The following is a 21,111-nucleotide window of genomic DNA, read 5'->3' as shown; positions in this document are numbered from 1 at the left end:
TGAGAAGTCTGGAAATCATATTGACTTGTTCATTCTGAAATCTGAAAGCAAAGGTTCAATTACTGCACACACAACTCTAAAGTACACAAAATATATGACAAATATTAGATTTTTGTTGGAGGAAGCATACATGGTATTAGTTTTTGGGCTAACTTATGTCATGATACATTCATGAAATTTGTCATGTGATGCATCTTCATACAACTCCAATATTTTTGTAAAGACAGTTTTAACATATTTACGATTGACTCCTACAGTGGTACCTTGATTATGTCTCTTGAGTTTATTTCTTCTGGGAATGTATGATGTATGCTAGTCGTCCATGGACTTTCCTCTTTAGTGGATGAACATATTCTGATTAACTTATCTTATTTCTATCGTCTATTGTCTGAGAGTCTGCGTGATTGGTTAATGCCGTACAATGCTGTCTTCATGCTTTTTACCCAATATGGTGATGGCTTCTTTTTTTGTAACATACTCTATACAATTGCAATTACTTTTTTCCATTCTGCCACGTGATTTTGCTGAGGGTTACAAGTAATGTGATCTCTTAATTGTATTGGTCGCTAAAAATGTGGAGGGTTCTTTTAAAAGAATTTCCAGTTCAATGTGTATGATTTCAGACTTTGAATTGAATATCAAGCTCATTTTAATCTTCATCTCGAAACCTTCGAAATCAGGTAATACTCTCTAGATTCTTCCTTCATACAGAAAATATTTCTGAAGAAGTTATCAATACATGTAATTATGTGCATGTACCCTGATGTGAATGACAGCTTGTATGGTCTAGATAACATCTTCATAAAGGTTGATACTAACGGGCAGTTATAGTTGTCATAGTGACATTATTCATAGAGGACGTGCATTCTGTGACATGAGATAACCCACTATCAGCAGATATTTGGCGTATTGTAAAGGCTGGTTTTTTGGGACTGGGAAGATCCATAGTATCTCCAACTAGCATGGACATAGCAACTGAAGTATTGGGCCTGTCTTTGGCATTTTCTTGCACACACAGTAGTCCCACACGTATACACCTTATAATGTCACCTTGGAAGCTCGTACCAGCCATCGATGGATCAATTAACGAAACAATATTATCCTCGTTCCACAATTTCCAGGCCTGTTATCATCATTTCACCAATAAATTGTTTCTTAAATACTAGGAAGTAACTTACATTCAAAGTTTGAACTTTGTTTTGGATTAACTTACATATCCCAAGAGACCAAGAGATTCCTGGTACGAGAACTTGTTAATCTTTTTCCCGCTTACTATCTCAATTAGCAACACCCCGAGGCTAAAGACATCTGATTTTTCCGACAAGTGGCCTTCCATTGCATACTCTGGAGCCATGTAGCCACTGTAGTGTTGATTGGAAGTGTTGTTTTTACGTGAGCAAAGATCATTACTCATATACTTATTTAGCTTGACATATATGAGATTGAAGTGCAGTGTACTTACTATGTTCCGACAACCCTTTGAGTACGAGCTTTATCTTGGTTGCTTTCAAAAATTCTAGCCATGCCGAAGTCTGAAATTTTTGGATTGAGGTCTTTATCTAGTAAAATATTGCTTAGTTTGAGGTCTCTGTGGATAATTTTGAATCTGGAATCTCTGTGAAGGTAAAGTAGGCCTCGACATATCCCTTCTATGATCATGAAGCGTTTTTGCCAGTCTAAATGTTCACGCTTCTCTGGATATGCACAATTGAAATCAAAGAAGAACAAATGGAGCATAAGCATAACACCTTATACTTGATTATTATTTTCAACAAAAAATTTAGTCAATATACTCTATAAAAGTGCTTCAATACTGATTAGAATAATTAAATGTACCAACCAAATAGCAATGCATCCAAGCTTTTATTAGGCAAGTACTCATAGATCAACATCCTCTCTTCGTTTTCTACACAACATCCAAGCAGTTTGACTAGATTCCGGTGTTGAAGTTTAGAAATCAGTTCAACTTCATTCATAAACTCTTCTGTTCCTTGTCTGGATGCTCTGGATAGTCGTTTAACTGCAATTTCTTGTCCATCTTCCAGTTTTCCCTGTAATGCAGCAGAATATTACTATTATTAGTTGTATTTTATTTATGTGAGGACTAATATAAGTTCAGTGATTAACACTTTACCTTGTATACTTGGCCAAATCCTCCAGATCCAAGCAAATTACTTTCATGGAAGTTTTCTGTTGCTTCGACAAGCTTGTCAAATTTTATTATTTTCAAGTCATCGATTGTGACTTTGCTTTTTTCTCCGAAAAAAAGCCTGTCTAGTGATGCCTTTTCATTCCCATATATTTTGGGTGCTTTAGGCAGCACACCTTTTGCCCGAGATCTCCAGCATAAAAACCTCCATAGGAACCAAATGATGATAGCGACTACGACTGTTGCTAAAATTACACTCACGACAATTGTTGTCTTGACTTTTTTACTTCCATCTGCAAAAACCAGAAGAAGTTATTCACTTGTTAAAACTCGTTACCTTTATTTTTTAATTGGCAAGATTAGTGGATGCTCTTAGTGTTGTGCGACAGCGGAAGCAAAGATCGAAAACAATAATGAAAAAATAAAGATTCAAACAAACAATAAAGAAAATCACACCGAGAAATTAACGTGGTTCATTATCAACGTGATAGCTACATCCACCGGCACCGAGAATAAACTTTTCACTATAAACCGGGAGATTACAAGATGAACATGAGAAACCACAACAATGGCTCTCCAAGCTTTTTCTCTCTTAGTTTTCCTCACTTTGTGTTTTGCATTGCATTCCCTCCTAATTCTAATTACATGGGGCCTTTATATAGTATACCTCATAATAAAAAGAAATTAGGGTTAAGAAAATATGAAAAACCGTCTAAGACTAATAGTAACCGGTCAAAAACGTGCCAAGAAACCGCCATTACGCGAGCCGTGTAAAACTACGCAAGCCGCGAAGTGGAAACGGAAGCAGCTCCGCGCCCTGCGGACTGCTGTTCGAGTCACACTATATTTCAACAATCTCCACCTTGACGAGAACACGTAGTCAACCACTACCTCATCAAACCATAGTGAAGCAAAACCATTCTCAAGCCAAACCCGATGCAAAGCTCAAGCATAAGCCATACATCTCGACAAGTCTCCAACCAAGACCCATCCCGATAAGTCTTCAACTAAGACCCATCACATACTCGTTTCCAAGTATAACAACTCGTAACGCTCAACTAGCATCACAAGTTCACTCATAATGCTCCATCTGTATCACGAGTACACGAGGCAAGCTCCACCTTGAGGTTGTGCACACCTCCACCCGTGAGCTCCCTCACACCGCCTCTAAGGGCCTATGCTAATGAATCCAGCATAGTAAAGAATCTACTAGGACTGTCAGACCATCCTACCTTCTTTACCTCTATCTTCATGTACGTGCATTCCGAATGAAATCTGACCACACTGTGCTTCTCCCGAACATCAAGTACCTGATTACTAAACACACAATCGTAGTACACAAAAGCCAACCAAGGTTGATCATAAAGAACCATCACCGAGATCAAGACATAATCAAACTCAGCGAACATAACCCAAGCTTCAACCTATATAATAAAGCACTTAATATCATTCCCGTACATAAGAAACACAACAACTGATCCAAGCAAACTATAGAGAGAACAAATCTCTACCTGCTAGTGCCCCCACCCAGGTTGAGTCACAAACCTACAAATGACACTTCTGGCATGCGCAAAACAAGTACACATCACCGCATACTTCAAACACCGAACCATTACTCTAGACATGTAGACCGACTTAGTCTCAAAATGAGGTGATGTAATTGAGGTAAGTAACACTACCAGTCCATACAACAGTTCCCCCACTCTGCTCATACATAAAGTCATAGCAAGCCACTGCGCCCGCTCACTATACTCTACTACGTGCTCATAAGTTGGTGGTCCAAGTGACTCCACAAAATTGGCTACCAACCTTGCCAATCCCACAAGGTTCAATGCATAACCTACCACACTTATAGCAACCAAAACAACACTCCCTACAGCCAATCTATTAGACTTCTCGATAACACATATAGGCTTTTCTTGAAACCCTTTAGATTGGCGGAATGTTCCCTGTACTGACTCTTTTAAACTATCCACAGAGATAAAGATAGCACCAGAAATCACTGTCAAAGAGATACCTGGGGTAGCATCAACACCATCAATCTGGGGTCGAACAGAAATGGATGAGGAGTTAACCTCATACTCCACCTCAAACTCGGTACCACTATCACCATAACCAGCTGCTACAAAATACACAGCAACACACCAAAGCCCTAACAAGACTCCAAATATGAGATTGCACGATACCCTACTGAGCCACACCACACACATTCTGGGCACCTCTAATCCCGTGTGTAAACCCCGATTGAACAAATTAATCCTGTATCTACTCAACAACCAAGTACCAGAGAGCATGCATAAGACTCTCCCTAACAAGGTTCAATTTGCTATTCCTGTAACACCGTCCTGCAATGGTGTTATCCCATAGGTATGATGCCACAAAATACCTAAAACACAGAACATAACAAATTCACAAAACGAACTATCCAAATGTAGCCAACTAACCATCTTACTATACAAGTGATCATGAGCTTCAATGCTAAGCTCACACTCGTGTTTTAACCCAAACACCCAATGCTTGTCTTCCTCAAGGTAGACATCCTTGACACATGTAAGACGATTCTCAATGGACAATTCCAGCCTTCTACTTTTACCCATATGACCATGCCTACCATAAATCGTCATCTCCTGGTGAGAAGTAGAAGCACTAACAGCAGAACTAGGCAGCGTAACACCTTGAAAGACATACAGGGATTTCTCCTTGACACCCTTAAGTATCAAATCCGAACCCTTAAAGACACTCTCTTCCCTATTGCTAAACTCACCCTTGAGCACCAACATCTAAGGTCCCAAGCGATATCAAGTTTTTCTCCAAAGCTGAAACATGCCTCACCTTAGTCAAAGTAATCCTTCTCCCATCACTAGTCTGAAGTCTCATGGAACCAATACCTACTACTTCACATGGAATACCGTTAGCAATCGTAACTGAAGCCCCAAAACAAGACTCATAAGTATCAAACCAATCCAGACGAGGACTCATATGGAACGAACTACCAGAATCAAGAATCCAGGTATCAACCAAATCACTAGACTCAACACAACTAATCAATGCTAAATCTTCCTCCGAATCATAGCTCTTGTTCAGTTTACTTTCGACTACTGTGGCCTGAGGTTTATTCTTTAATTCCGGACATTTAGACCTAAAATGTCCTGGTTCCTGACAGTGATAACATATTATGGTCTTAGTGTTGCTGGACCCATCTCTACTATACAAGTATCTGACCTAGCACCGTTACTATTGTTAGACTCCTTTTTCTTTTTAGAATTTCTACCCGGCCTAACAACTAACCCACTGCCATAATTCTCATTATCACCTGTCGCCTTTTGACGCAACTCCCTAATATAAAATGCTGCCTTCACTTCTTCTAGGGTTAACGAGTCTTTGCCAACCACAAAAGACTCCACAAAGTTCTCATAACTATTCGGTAGAGAAACAAGCAATATTAACGCTGCATCCTCATCATCTATCTTAACTTCTAAATTACGCAAATCTAGTAAAATAGAATTAAGATTTTCTAGATGATCCCTTAATGGCGTACCTGACTGCATCCTGAGGCTAAACAACCGCTGTTTCAGTAGCAATTTGTTGGTTAAAGATTTTGTCATGTATAGTGACTCCAATTTTAACCATAATTCTGCGGCCGTCTCCTGATCAGCAACCTCCGTGATGATATGATCATCAAGACTTAGTAAGATGGTAGAATGAGCCTTCTCTTCCATCACTACTAACTGTTCATCAGTCCATCCGTCTCCAAATCCCGACGTAGATGCCGCACTCTTTGGGATCAACGGACGCCAAATCTGCAACTGCTTTAATAACGCCTTCATCTTAATCTGCCATAGCCCAAAGCTATTCTTTTCATTAAATTTCTCAATCCTTATTGTAGAATCTCCTACCATTGTTTCCTTCAAAAACTCTTCCTAGGATTAAACCTGAGCTCTTGATGCCAATTGTTGTGCGACAGTGGAAGCAAAGATCGAAAACAATAATGAAACAATAAAGATTCAAACAAACAATAAAGAAAATCACACCAAATTAATGTGGTTCACTATCAACGTGATAGCTACATCCACCGGCACCGAGAATAAACTTTTCACTATAAACCGGGAGATTACAAGATGAACACGAGAAACCACTATAATGGCTCTCCAAGCTTTTTCTCTCTTAGTTTTCCTCACTTTGTGTTTTGCATTGTATCCCCTCCTAATTCTAATTACATGGGGCCTTTATATAGTATACCTAGGGATGACAATAGGTATTGGACCCGACCCGTCCGGATCCGTTTAAATTTCACGGGTCCGAATCCGGGTCTAAGAAAAATATCCAGACCCAGACACGCGGATCTGAAGGACCCTTTTTTTTATTTTTATTTTTTTTATATATATTAAATATATATTAAAATATATATTAAAAATACCTCAGTTTCACAACAAGGCCATCTGAGACTCATTTCTTTTTTTTGGGTATTTTCTAATGTATATATCTTAGTTTGATTGCCATTATCTAAGATTTCAATAGAGGTGAATTTAGCTGTGAAGAGACTCAACTCGCACGCGAGTGAATTTGCAGCCCTTGGGTTTCCCATGTTTCCCATGAATTTAGCTGTGATTGCCATTTCTTTTTTTTGATTCATTCCTATGTTCCCATCCTCATATAATTAACCATAATGTAATAATAGCCCTTGGGTTTGATTTTGCAGCCAGGGTCTGAGTCTAAGCGCAAGAAATCCAATACAAAAGTGAAAGATGTCTCGATGAATCTTAATTTTGAGGATGTCCCGGAGAAGGTATTTTTTTTATTGCAATCTCAATACATTCAAAAACATAAAAAAAAGCAAAACAAGTCAGACTCGTTTTGGACCCGGATCCGTTACTATTGGATCCGCAGTTCCGGGTCCAATGAAAACGGATCTGGATCCGGGTCCACCTGGACCCGGTCCAGATCCGACCCGTAGTCATCCCTAAGTATACCTCATAATAAAAAGAAATTAGGGTTAAGAAAATATAAAAAACCGTCAAAGACTAAGAGTAACCGGCCAAAAACGTGCCAAGAACGCGAGCTGTATAAAACTGCGCGAGTCGTGAAGTGAAAACAGAAGCAGCTCCGCGCCCCGCGGACCTGAGGCAGTAGGTACTCGCCCCGCAGACTGCTGTTTCGAGTCGCATTATATTTCAACACTTAGTCATTAAGAAATAGGCGTGAATTTCATCTCCTAAAACAATACTCAACTACCCCAATTCTATTAAGTAGCTCATACTTGTGCTCCACTTGGGTGTGGTTTGGTGGATAGCATGTATGTAACCTTACCTTTGTGATAAGAGGTTGTTTTCGATTGATCAAATTCTTGATAGCATATATTATATAGAACATCTGATAAATAAGAAGATATGATTTAATGAGCCATTTTTTTTGTAACCAATCCATTATAATTCGAATCCAAAGAAGTATAAGACTATTAAGTTTTTAGCCCGTCGGAAAGAGACAAGAATTGCATCTTCTAGCCTTGCAAATTCCAAACTATAATCAAAAATTTTCTGGAAAGAGCTACAAAAAGCACTTTTTGTTTGGAATAAGTAGACATGATATATAGAGCGTGAAATTAAGTTCTCTACTTACTTAGCTCTGATTGTGCTAGTCTGAGGTAGAGATCAATCCCGCCAGGAGAAACGTCCGACACATCGATCATATTTTTGCTCCATGTCATACATTTGATTTGAATGTCCCATGAGTAAGCCAAACACGAGCAATTTGTTAAGCATGTACTTCTGCATTGATCTACGTTCAAGCCCTCTATTAACTCTGCGTTTTCTGGCACTTTCATCATCTGCAATCTCAGAAAGCCATCTTGTCCTCCGCCAGCTTGACCACATTGCAATGGCTTTCGTCTTTTACACCCACTTGTCCAATTTCCGTTCCTCCATTCCTCCACGTTCTTTGGCTCAAAACCTTTCAAGCAACTGCAGATGGGTTCACTCTTTGGATTGCAAAGGCCAAAATCCCCGCACTTCCCATAAATATCACATTCATTTTCTGGGGCATGCCATGAAGCTTTCCAGTTCTTGTTGCTATCATCCCACCATCTTTGTGCTATTATTCCTTGATAAGTTAATACATAATGTGACAACAAAGTCTCATTGGCACCGGCATAAATCAGGCCAAGTGACCCTCCAACTTCTTCCTGAGTGAATGATCCTGTAATCATCATATAACCACTGCCAGAAAAATGGTATCTTGTCCCAATGAAAATATTTCCATTCCAAGGACCAGTTCGCCAGTGTGGCCGATCACCATCATAGATTATAATCTGAGAGATGCCTAAAACGTTAGTAGCACCTATTGAAAATCTTCCTTTTGATGGGTTCGAAGGGCTTCTCCAAGCTCGCACCTTCCTTAAATTGGAATATGGAGCAAAGCTGAAGCTCATTTTCGGCATAATAGAGTCTGTGGGATTCTGAAAACTTTCCCATAGGATTGTTCCATTTTCACGTGTTCCATTGGATGAGAATCCTTGGATTACAAGGTTCCCGGAATCCAAAAGTTGAGCTGCTAGGAAGTTTGTAGCATTTTGAGTTACATTTGATGACCAAAGTATCTCATTTCTTGCATTAGATACTTGGAGGTTCCCATCTACTGATAATTTAAGCACACCAGAAGAATCAGTGAGGGGGCTGTTCCTGTTAGCTACCCATATGACTTCCTTTTCCGAAGGTTGATTATACCAGATGCCCACATAACGGTTTGTTGTGTTAGGAATGCTGAAAAATCCTAGTGTAAATCGGGTATTGTTCGAGACTATTGCTTCTGGGTCTTTGAGATACTGAGTGTGTATTATTGTATCTATAGTATAGCAGAATTTTAAGCAAAATGGAAATATGTAAAGAAGAAATGCAGATACAGGAAGTATCATTATGTCAAAATTTAAAAATGAATTTTTTTGGAGTCATATTTGAATCAGAAATTTGGCGTGAAGTATTCATGGTTAACTCTTTAAATATTAAAATTAGATATGATTGGAATTTGGAAGATATGGTAGCTAATCTTTCTTTTTGCTCCACGCCTCTACTGGTCTTAGGTGCACCAATAGCTATTAATGGTTGAAATTGGAAACTGTTGATTTGATTTTTATTGGGGTCACCATTTATGGATAATGGACCTGGATTATGACTTGTCTTGAGGGTTTTTAATGGTTGATATGATCATTTTTTTATTTTTCGTTTTTTTAAAAATATTTTTTTCCTTGAGTATTTACCTTTCTTATAGATAGTATTTAATCACTCTTTTGTTCCTATGAGTTTTTGTCTGATGAAGACAAAATTGCTTATTTGCTCTGTTAAGAATAGATTGTATTTTGGAGGGACAAAATGTGTGGTAGGAGATCAAGATCGAGAAAACATTAGCGATAACCTACTATAATAAGCAATGGAGCAAACTCTTAGTATTTGGATTGGAATCAAGTTGAGATTATAGTAATAATGGCTATTCTTTTCCAAAATAGGAAACATTTTGTAATTGGTGAAACTTTGAATTTGATATATGCAAAGCTGCATTCCTATGGGGTCTTTTATCTTACCTGATCACCCAAGATGGAGAACACTTGTATTAAAGGATTATTACTGAAGAAAGGTACCTCTATTTTTTAAGCAATTAGATGTCCAACTCAACACTTTCATTTTTAGGCACCAGTACTCAGGAAAACATGCCAATCATGAGCTCCTTTAACCTCAAATGTGATATTGCAAAATTTTGCCCGCTACACCGTATCACGACGGTAGGGTAAATTTTTTTTTTTGAGCTTATTATGACAAAGATATTGGCCGAGAAACTACAAAATCATCCGTATTAACCACAAAAGTCGTTTTGTGACCGTGACTGAAACTATATGTTTCCAATATCACATTTGAGATTAACAACTTCTGAAGAGTCGGATTCCGTTCTGATATGAAGTTGTTATCCCCTTGCCTTCCTGCTGTAGTGTCTGATCCTATACCCTGATAAAAAGTCATCCACCCTGTTTGTGCCGGACATAGTTTTTTAGCTTTTCATGCACCATCCATTATGAAATGTGAAGGGATTCAACAAAAATCTAACAAAATAATTCTAACACAACTACATTTCATCATCCCATTATCACTTAAGCAATTCCTGCTTAAGTAAAGTTGTACTTGTACGGATTCAGATGTACAGTAAATGGCTAAATATTACTCTTTTTGTTTTCATAAGTTTGACATAATTTATGGGTTGATCCATTCCCTTGATTTTGAACTATTGTTATTTTATAATTTATGATTTAATCTGTTCCCTTTATTTTGAATCATTTTTATTTTAGGCTATGGTATCACATTCTTCTTTAAACCTCATTCTCTTTTTTCATCTACCCACATATCTGTATTATAGTATGTTAAACTCATAGGGATGGATGGAGTAAATGCCACTCATCAAGCTGCATTCTCTGGTCCTTAGTTTGACATTTGATGAAAAGTGATATTGGTCTTTTTATCATCCACGAAAATTATTAAATGAGTAATCAAAAAAAGTTAATTAAAGGTCTACCCTTTCTACTAATTTTTTATATTTTCATCTCGAAATATATTTAACATTAATTTTCACCTACACATTGAATTCCCAAATATTGCAAAATTAGTGATAATAACATAAAAATTGAATTTATTACATTTCACTTAAAATTTTTTTTTTCTTCTTAAATCTCAAGTCCCTTTAGATTGTGTTCTTTCTCGCCTACAGTTTCCTTTGGTTTTGATATGGTCTATAATCTATGTAGTAAGCATCTTTAAAACAAGTGATCATAGCCATATGAAGTTACTAGTGATGTTCATCTGGATCATTGGGTCAATTTTGAATTCAGTGTTTTGGGCCGGTTTAAAATCAGATTTATATCTACATTAATTTTTACATAATGTAAAATTCCTTTGAAAATCGGGCCAAAGTCTAATAAGATTATAAAATCGAGTAAATATTAAATCCTCGGGTCTGTTTTAATTTTTGAACACCTTTACAAGTTGCAATGGCAACTGATAATAGTAGGCCAGGCCCCATCAGTAAACGAAGCTTGGAGGAGGTCTCTGTCCTTCCAATATCAAAATAAATGGCTGAACAGTTCAACTGTTGGCACTTGGCACGTTATTTTCATTATGAAATTTGATGTGCATTAATACCCTTTACTCATTAGACAAGTTTCTTTACGGGATCTTGATGGTGTAATATGGAATCTAATATGAGGCCCCAATAAAAATAAATTGAATGATAGGGTCTTAAAGATCCGCAAGAGTATGGAGATAAATTATATTTTATTATTACGTGCAAATATATGAATTTAAGTGAATCAAATTTTATATAATAAAGTACTATTTTTTCTTAAGTAATCACACCATTACCTTTGAAATGAGTGGCACACTCAAACATCAAGATTAATTTTTAAGGAAGAAAATGAGCGTATTACATATCCTTCTCTTACCATTTTAACATAATTAAATTGCTTAATTAAATACTAGTTATTTAGTGAACCAAGTCAGCTATAACCTTTAAATTTACACGAGCATTTTAAATGTAATATTAATAATGAATAGCATATAAGAGTGTACTCCCTCGTTTCTCTTATTTTACACCATGTACTAATTAATTTAGTCGGTCCCGATGAGTTTGTCGTTACTATTTTTAGATTTGACCCACGTATAATATCCCACTAAAACCGATAGTTTATTTCACTTTCAAATATTGTAAACTATAATTAACCCACTAATAGACATGACGCCAAATACGATACTTCACTAAAATACCCATTTTTCCAATTCTCTTAATCTTTGCGCCATTCCCTGAGAAGCAATCAAGGGGACAAAGGAATATAATATTTCTTGAAGTCCCAATTCCAATGTGATATAAGCAGTGTGATGAAGTATATAACGTATTTGATCTCCAAAAATCAAACTTATATTTTGGTTGGACTTCCATGTTACTTGCTAAGTTTTACGCTCAGCTTTTGGAGCTCCATCATCAGTTCCTATTTCGTTTTCTTTGGTTTAGAGGGGACTTTTGGTTCCAAGACCTGATCCATTGACTCCCGTTATCCCTCTTTCTTCCTCTAGTATATCCTAAATATTTGGAATTCAATTGTGTTATAAATCTAACAAAGTAATACAAACTAGGAGCAAGGACAAAATTGTGTTGAATGTAATGGTTTTGAAGGTGTACTTATAAAGTAGACATATATGCAAGTGATAAGCTGGAAATTGCAGATTAAGCAGTAAACATGAACACCATGATTTAACGAGGTTCACCTATATGGGCAGTGGGAACATCCTCTTCCTAGGTTAGTATTTTGTATTATGTGTTTAAGGATAACTGAAGCTACTAGCTCAATTACGATACTGTTGTGAATGGGCTATTACTTTGGTGAAGAAACAATAAACAAACTAATGCAAAGTAAACCACAAAAACATAGCACAACAATAAAAGAAGCAAAACACACAATATATGAGGTATCTAAGGATACATCCCCTCAAACAATGCTTACTATCATTAATATAGCAACATACATCAACAAGAAGTCTCACACAAGCTTTGAGAACACACTCACAAAGCAAAGACCTCACCTTTAATGGTGGTCTGTCACAAACAACCTAATACAAAGATGGAGGAACTCTAATGGTGTAAACCCTAGTTGCCTCACTTGTATTAGTCTCTCACCTTAACCCTAACACACTCCTAAGATCCCGTGCTAAGACATATTAGGATAACCTAGGACAAAAGTTTTAAAAACCCAAATAAAACCGAGCCAAAACAGAATCGCGTACTGTGGGCTACTGCACGTTGCTCGACCCGAGCAGGTTTGGCTCGACCGGTCGAGCGCCTGTTCTGAGGTCACTGGTCAACTTCTTTCTTGTGGCTCGATCAAGCCCTACCTGCTCGACCACTCAAGCCACCTTCAAAACCTTCCATGAGCACTCCCTTGCCTTCATCAAGGCACATAAAGTCTCCCACTTTGATCACTTCATCAAGTGATCCAAAATATAAGTTTCCATACCCCTTTGCACACACACTATCACCCTCCAATGTGCAAGCCAATGAGTATGCTACTAGGTGATCTAACTCACCTCCATTATGGTGAGATTTGAGGCTTGACTCAACAGATACAATGAAGGTATTCCAATAAAGGAAATATTATTGTGATTGAGGAAGAATGTGAAGGGAGAGAGAGATACATAAGGAGCATGTAGACTTAAAAGGGAGTAGTGATTTTACATATAGAATCACATAAATATTCACATTTCACATGCAGGTTTCGTGAATAAATCAGGAAATCACAAGTGATTTCATACTATTGCTCCCTTATCTAGAAATCAAAAAGTAAAAGGTGATTTCAAGCTATTGCTCCCTTATCAAGAAACAAAAAGTAAAAGGTTGATGCAAGTCTGATTGAATTGGTCAATTCTGTATAGTGTATTCTTTATGCTCAGCACCCAAAACAGTGCTGTTATCTTCTTGGTCTGTGACATACTCCTGCATACCATTACAGGATGCCCTTTTCTTTATGCCACACAATCTTCTTGAGTCAAGTCCATTAATGCGGCATCACATCTTCTTGGTTTGTTAAAAGCTGGGACCTGGGAGTATTGTTTTGAAGTATTCCCTATTTTTGTGTACCAACTACAGAGTACCGACACTGAAATGACAGTCAAAACTGACTCAACCTTCGTCTTGAACTCTTCATCCTCAGCTAATGCTTTTGTTTTCTATTTCACAAATTCCATCAAAACTATTTTAGAGAACTAATCAATAAATGTAATAATGTTTATGTATCAAATATTGGTGACTGCTTGACTGAAACACAGTAACATGTTAGAAAGGGAGATATTAACGGGCAGTCATAGTTGTAATAGTAACATTATTCAAGGAGGAAGAGCCTTCTTTGTTTCGAGGGGAGCCACTATCAGCAGATATCTGGTGTGTCGTGAAGCCGGGTGCTTTAGGACTGGGAAGATCTATAGTATCTCCAACAAGCATGGAGACAAGCATTGCAGTGTTTGGCCTGTCTTTGGGATTTTCTTGCACACACAATAGTGCCACACGAAGGCACCTCACAATCTCACTTTGGAAGCTCATACCAGAAATCATTGGATCGATTAATGAAATGATATTATCCTCGTTCCACAATTTCCAGGCCTGTAATCATTTGTCACTTAAATACTTAGAAGTTGATTTAATTTAACTTTGAACAATATCTAGGATTAACTTACATATCCTAAAAGACTCAAGGAACTCTCATGCGAAAACTTATTGTTCCTTTCTCCGCTTAATATCTCAATCAATAACACCCCAAAGCTGAAAATGTCTGATTTTTCAGAGAAGTGACCTTTCATTGCGTACTCTGGAGCCATGTAACCACTGTATTGATTTAAAACAATATGTTTACATGAGCAAAGTTCATCTTTTTATATCACTAAATATAACTTAATAGTGAAGCGCAGGTTACTTACTATGTTCCAACAACCCTCTGAGTACAAACTTTATCCTGGTTGCTTTCAAAAATTCTAGCCATTCCAAAGTCTGAGATTTTTGGATTGAGGTCTTTATCCAGCAAAATATTGCTTAGTTTGAGGTCTCTGTGGATAATTTTAAATCTGGAATCTCTGTGAAGATAAAGTAGGCCTCGACATATGCCTTCTATAATATTGAAGCGTATTTTCCAGTCTAAATACTGATGCTTCCCTGGATATGTGAAACGGAAACTAATGAAAGAGAACATACACGGAGTAAAAATTACTAATTAATGTGGTTATAGACTTGTATTTTAAACAAAATCTTCTTTTCTGGATTGAAAATCAGTATTTAAAATTATTTTCATCAAGCAATGTGAATGTGTTGTAGAATTGCTTAGAATATTTTGATATACCAACCCAAAAGAAAGGCATCCAAGCTTTTGTTTGGCAAGTACTCGTATATCAGCATCCTCTCTTCTCCTTCTATACAACATCCTAGGAGTTTGACTAGATTTCGGTGTTGAAGTTTTGAAATTAGTTCGACTTCATTCATAAACTCTTCTGTGCCTTGTCTAGATGCTGTTGATAGTCGTTTAACTGCAATTTCTTGTCCATCTTCCAATTTTCCCTGCATTTGCAGAACCTCACCATTGAGATTAGTACCGTATCAATGGAGGGCTAATATTAGCTATGAAAATAATCTTACTTTGTAAACTTGACCAAATCCTCCAGTTCCTAGCAAATTACTTTCATGGAAGTTATCTGTTGCTTCGACCAGCTTTTCAAATTTCACTTTTTGCATGTCATCAATTTTGACTTTGCTGTTGTCTCTGAACACAAACGTGTCTGGTGCTGCCTTTTTCTTTGCGAATTTCAAGCGTGTTTGAGGTGGCACTTCACGCTTTGATCTGGATCTCTTGCATAGGAACCACCATAGGAAGCATAAGATGGCTGCAACTGCTGTGGTTGTTAAAATCACACTCACCACGATGATTGTCTTGTTTGTTTTACTTTCATCTGCCAAAAATCAGAAAAAATCCATCTCTGAGTATAAAGTATCATTTGATCTTATATGTTCTTACACATTTAGAAATAGGTTGACATCTCTTATTCATCAAAGTTCCAAATCATTAGCATAGGTAATTAAGGATGACTTTTCATGAGAGAAAGTACAAGTAATACGTAGAGTATATCAAGAACTTCTTAACTTACCTAGCTCTGATTGTGCAAGGCGGATGTAGAGATCAACTCCTCCAGGGGAAAGGTCTACTACGTCGATCAAATTTCCGATCCATATCATACATGTGATTTGAGTATCAAATGTGTAAGCCAAACATGAGCAATTTGTTAAGCATGCACTTCTGCACTGATCTACATTGAAACCCTTCATCAACTTAGCGTTTTCTGGCACTTTCATCATCTGTAATTTCAGAAAGCCATCTTGTCCTCCGCCAGCTTTATTACATTCTAACGGCTTTCGCCTTTTACACCCACTTGTCCAATTTCCATGGCTCCATTCCTCCTTGTTCATTGGTTCAAATCCTCTTAAGCAACTGCAGATAGGTTTAGTATGCGGATTGCAATTCCCGAATTCCCCACACTTCCTGAAAGTATCACATTCATATTCTGGGATATGTGCGGCAACTTCCCAGGTTTTATTGCTGTCATCCCACCATCTTTGAGTTAATATTCCTTGATAGGTCAAGACATAATGCGGTAGCAAAGTCTGATTTGCAACAGCATATGTTAAGGAAAGCATCCCTCCAACTTCTTCTTGTGTGAATGATCCTATATTGACCACAACATTACCATATCCACCATTATGGTACCTAGTCCCTATGAAAATGTTACCATTCCATGGGCCGCTTCGCCAGTATGTTTGATCTCCATCATTGATGGTTATTTGGAAGAGGCCTAAAGAATCAATTGCTCCTATTGAGAATCTTCCTTTTGATGGGTCTGAGGGGCTTTTCCAAGCTTGTACCTTCCGCACACCAGAATATTGGGCAAACCTGAAGCCCATTTCCGGTAAAATAGAGTCTGTAGGGTCGTAAAAACTTTGCCATATGACTGTTCCATTTCCATGAGTTACATTGGATGAGAACCCTTTAATAACGAGGTTACCATAATCTAGAAGTTGAGCCACTAAGAAATTTGTGCCAGGCTTAGTGACATTTGAGGACCAAAGTATTTCATTTCTTGCACTAATAACTTGGAGGTTTCCATCTGCTGATAATTTAAGCACGCCAGAAGAATCAGTGAGGGGATTGTTCCTATTAGCTACCCATACGACTTCCTTTAGGGAAGGGTGATCATACCAGATTCCCACATAACGGTTTGTAGAGTTTGGGAAGCCGAAAAATCCTAGTCTAAAACGGCTATTGTTAGAAAGTATTGTTTCTGGGTCTGTCAGAAATTGGGTTGATGTTATAAAGTCTATTGCGCAGCAGAATTTTATAAGAGATAATGCAAATATGTAAAGAAGAAATGCATAAATTGGAAGATTCATTTTTTTAATAATTTGACGATACGTGGATGATGAACTTTTTGTTTTGCTTGAAGTTGTTAATAAAGTTCAATGCAAGGCTGTTTGTTTAAATAATGAGGATTGATCATAGGCAATATTTGCAAATTTCCTTTTTTCCTCCCCTGGTCTGAGTCTGAGCCCTGAGGTGTAGGCGTGTAGCTATCACTTCTATTAGTGGATTGTTATTGTGATGGTCTTTATTGGCCTGTCTATTTACACAGTGGAATAAAACAAAACTTTTTCCCAAAGTAATGACCCAATAAAACCATTTCCTAAAATACTGTTAAAAATTTTAGTAGGATTGAGTTTTTGTGGGAAGACAAAGCAGATAGATTCTTTGAGGTATCAACAGTTTTTAAATTAGAACTGCTGAGAAGCAGTTCATATTAATTTAGGGGTTTTTGGCAAAACATTTATTTTTTTGATTCGAAATTCAGCGGTCTTTCCCTAATTTAGTATATAATCACCTTTGTTTGTTTAGGGGAAATTTGGAAGAGCTTATTAAGTGATCCCTATTTGGGGTTCTGAAAACTTTCTCATAGTAGTGTTCCATTTTCATGAGTTATATTGGATGAAAATGAGAATCCTAGTTTGAATTGGGTATTGTTTGATACTATTGCTTCTAGGTCTTTGGGATAGTATAGCACAATTTTAAGCAAAATGGAAATATGTAAGAAGAAATGCATATACAGGAAGTATCTAAAAGTCTAGGGTGTTTGATATGAACTTTTTAATACTAAATAAGGGATTCAATTACCATTATTTCATATTTTTTGTTTGGTATGATATTAGGTTAACCCAATTCCTTTCTTGAGAATAATGGATACCTTTATATTGTTACTACTTATTTATGTCAAGTAACAAATTCCCATTTTATGATCAAGTAAGTGTTTCCCTTAGATTTTCATACTAAACAACGTATAACTACAACCCATACTCTTACCCTTACCCCTCTTTATCATTTCCCTTTCTATTACGTTTTAAGTTCTCATACCAAACACCCCCTAAATGTTAAATTCGAATTTAACTGTGGCTTGAAGTTCATTACAAATTACTCCTATTAATTAGGGTTAACAGTTTAAAAATTAAATTTAGAGATGATTGGAAGATATGGTTACCATTCTTCCTTTTAGTAACATGCCTATGCTAGGCTTAGGTGCATGAGTAGCTATTAATAGTGGAATTGGAAGTCTTGAATTAATTTTTGTTGGGGTCACCATGTATGGATAATGGACCTGGATTATGATTTGTCTTACAGTTTTCTTCTGGGTGATAAAGATCATTTTCTATTTTGAGTTTTTTTAAAATTTAATGAAATTTTCCAAATCATCTACTTTTTTATATACTTCAATTCCTTTTTTTTTTCTTTTTTTTTTTTGATTTTTTGAGTTTGGGCGATGAGAACAGTGTTGCTTTATTAGGAACGCAGTGTACTTGGGTGGGACAACGTATGCGAGAGGAGATCAAGATAGAGGTAAAGATTGAAATGGAGCTAACTCTTGAGAAGAGAAGTATTTGAATTGGAATCAAGTTATGATTAATGTAATAATGTTTTTGTTTTCCAAAGTAGGAAATAATTTGTAGTTGGTGAAACATCAAATTCTGTTCCTTTTTTTTTTTGTTATTAATAAGGAGTAATATTAAAGGAAGAGACCTCCATTTTGTCAAGGAATTGGTAGATGTCCATATTCACACTTCTAGTTTTACTCCGCTATACTTGGAGATCATCCCCATCATGAGATCTTTTAACCTCAAACACGATAGTGTAGAATACCTCCCGCATGGGCGTTTTATCATATTGCGACCATATTATAAAGCTTTTTGAGTAATACTACGATCGAAATTACAACTACAAAACCATTCACGTTAACTGCAAATATAGACTGTTTTGTAACCATTCCTACAACTGTGACGAAAACCTTATTTTTGCACTATGCCTAAAAAACATCCAAACATAGAAACCATACACAGGTTGTGTTCATATGTTCAACTAAGGTCAATATACCTTTTGTTATTCGTTGAGAATGATTTTTTTGGTTGGAATTTTAAGAATGATTTTAGTAGGCTAGCCACTTAGGGAGCGTTTCCTCCCTGATATTTGTGATGGTGTCATCCTCTTGTCTCCCTGCTGAAGTGTCCTCCACAGAATAATTCTACCTGTTTGTGCTTCTTACAGTTCTTTGAAATGCATTCCATGCACCAATCTTAGAAAATAAGAGTAATACAACATTGCATTTCCCTAATATCACCAAGTAGCTCCTGCCTAAGCGAGGTTGTTGGGTATCGGATGTATAATTAATGACTAATTAGTGAATGCCACCCATCAAGCTGCCTTCTCTGGTCCTTAATGTGACACTTGATGAAAAGTTAGCATGGGTCTTTTTATAAACCACAAAAATTGACTAATGAAAACAAAGAACTTAATGAGGATGTGACCAGTGATTAGTGATGGTGGGATTATATGTTCTGTCAGCATTAGATTATCTCACTTAAAGGTGAGCTGGGGCCATTTTTAGGAAATTAAAATCTGTTGCATTCAATCTACTGCTTATAATTGACCCATTTAACCAAATCAATCAAAGGAAATGTGGTTTCAAGAATTCACTAACCCCTCTCGAGTTTCACAACTAACCTACAGGATCAATTCCCCCTTCCCATTGTTCGTTGGAAATTCTCCTTACCCTGGAGGAAAAAACAATTCAATAACTCCTCTCTATTTTATTGGACTCTCCTTCAAACTAAACCAAACCACTTCCATCCAAACCCAGAAATTGGAAAAGTAAACCATCTAAGCTTTATTCCTTTGTTCCTAAAGCAAAAATAAGCGACTGGCTCTTTTTTATCCCCCAAAAAGCTAGTGGGGGTCTTTTATTCCCACTTATATGCTCTGTCAACTTTAGAGATAAGCTCAGTCACTAAGCATTAGAAGTTGGAATTAACAGGTTGATAAGGTTAGAAATCATAATAAGATTTTTAGGCATGCTCTCTTTAGCTAAAAATTAAACTAACCTAATAATTGATTAGGTCGATCTGACTAAAGTAAGAAATATGGTAAAGCTTATCGAATGATCCTGATTTCTAATCAATTTTCAAGAAATATATGGCAAGCGGGGAAACATTTTTGTTGAAGCAAAGTTGAAACTCGAATAATATTTAGTTTTTGGTACATCCATATAACTTGCCTTGTGATACATCTTCATAAATTTACGTTTATATTTATTCTTGCCGTGTGGTAGATGACCTCAATATGAGGTTCACTTGTTTGTCTCAAATTTTTTTAAGTAATTTCTTTTGGTTCAATCTCAAGCATTTTCACTTCCGTTGGCAGTACGTCGGTTACAACTTACAAGCACCAGTTTCGTACACTTTTCCTAGTCAGTTTTCTTCAATCTGTCTGCAATCCTGATCAACACTAGGACTAGACAAGACCATCAAGATTTGGTATTGCATATCCTGGTTGATGGATTCTTTCCTTCTTTTACATAGCTCACAAAGATGCATAGCTCTCTTATTCTCTTGCATGAAGACATAAACCCAAGCCCGGTAGGTTACAAACATTGCCAAATGGAAGTATTATCGTAGGTTTGAGATTCACAGTTCTCAAATTCTCTTACATGAAGACATACCATGCTTAGTCCGAGGTAATCGGTCAAAGCTATACAGTCTTCGTATTCTGGACCTAAAGCTATATTGGGTGGGCTGAACACTCATCATTGCATGCGTGCTGAATCGAATTGGCTGTCATTTCTCTGTGTAATATTTTATATGATTCAATATCAATAGGATTTTTAACCAAATGCCTTGGGCTATAGCCTAAATTCCCTCTGCTTGCCTTCATACATTTGCAAAATGTTTGCTCTTCCTTTACTTATGTTTCTTGTTAGGTGAAAACTGGGAGAATTCTTTTGATGTATTCACTGTTCTCTGTAGATTAAGAATTA

The 21,111-nt window shown here is 36.9% G+C and overlaps 1 protein-coding gene across 1 annotated transcript; it reads right to left on the bottom strand.

The window, feature by feature from the left end:
* Positions 1-17,195, bottom strand: LOC130815781 (uncharacterized). Its single transcript, XM_057682262.1, has 20 exons — positions 15,856-17,195; positions 15,350-15,660; positions 15,061-15,271; positions 14,641-14,872; positions 14,401-14,548; positions 14,021-14,326; positions 13,808-13,896; positions 13,066-13,280; positions 12,851-12,881; positions 12,700-12,769; positions 12,210-12,255; positions 11,912-11,979; positions 11,158-11,269; positions 9,976-10,157; positions 7,766-9,089; positions 2,135-2,442; positions 1,841-2,051; positions 1,463-1,694; positions 1,214-1,361; positions 1-1,123 (listed from the first exon to the last, which is right to left on the bottom strand). The coding sequence occupies exons 1-20, from the start codon at positions 17,150-17,152 to the stop codon at positions 815-817; spliced, it is 5,850 nt and encodes a 1,949-aa protein (XP_057538245.1). The 5' UTR covers positions 17,153-17,195; the 3' UTR covers positions 1-814.
* Between the last annotated feature and the right edge of the window lie 3,916 nt (positions 17,196-21,111).

Source organism: Amaranthus tricolor, chromosome 6, assembly GCF_026212465.1.
Source record: "Amaranthus tricolor cultivar Red isolate AtriRed21 chromosome 6, ASM2621246v1, whole genome shotgun sequence".
Lineage (NCBI taxonomy): Eukaryota > Viridiplantae > Streptophyta > Magnoliopsida > Caryophyllales > Amaranthaceae > Amaranthus > Amaranthus tricolor.
Note: the sequence above shows the minus strand (reverse complement) of the source record. Positions and strands in the feature narration are given on the sequence as shown.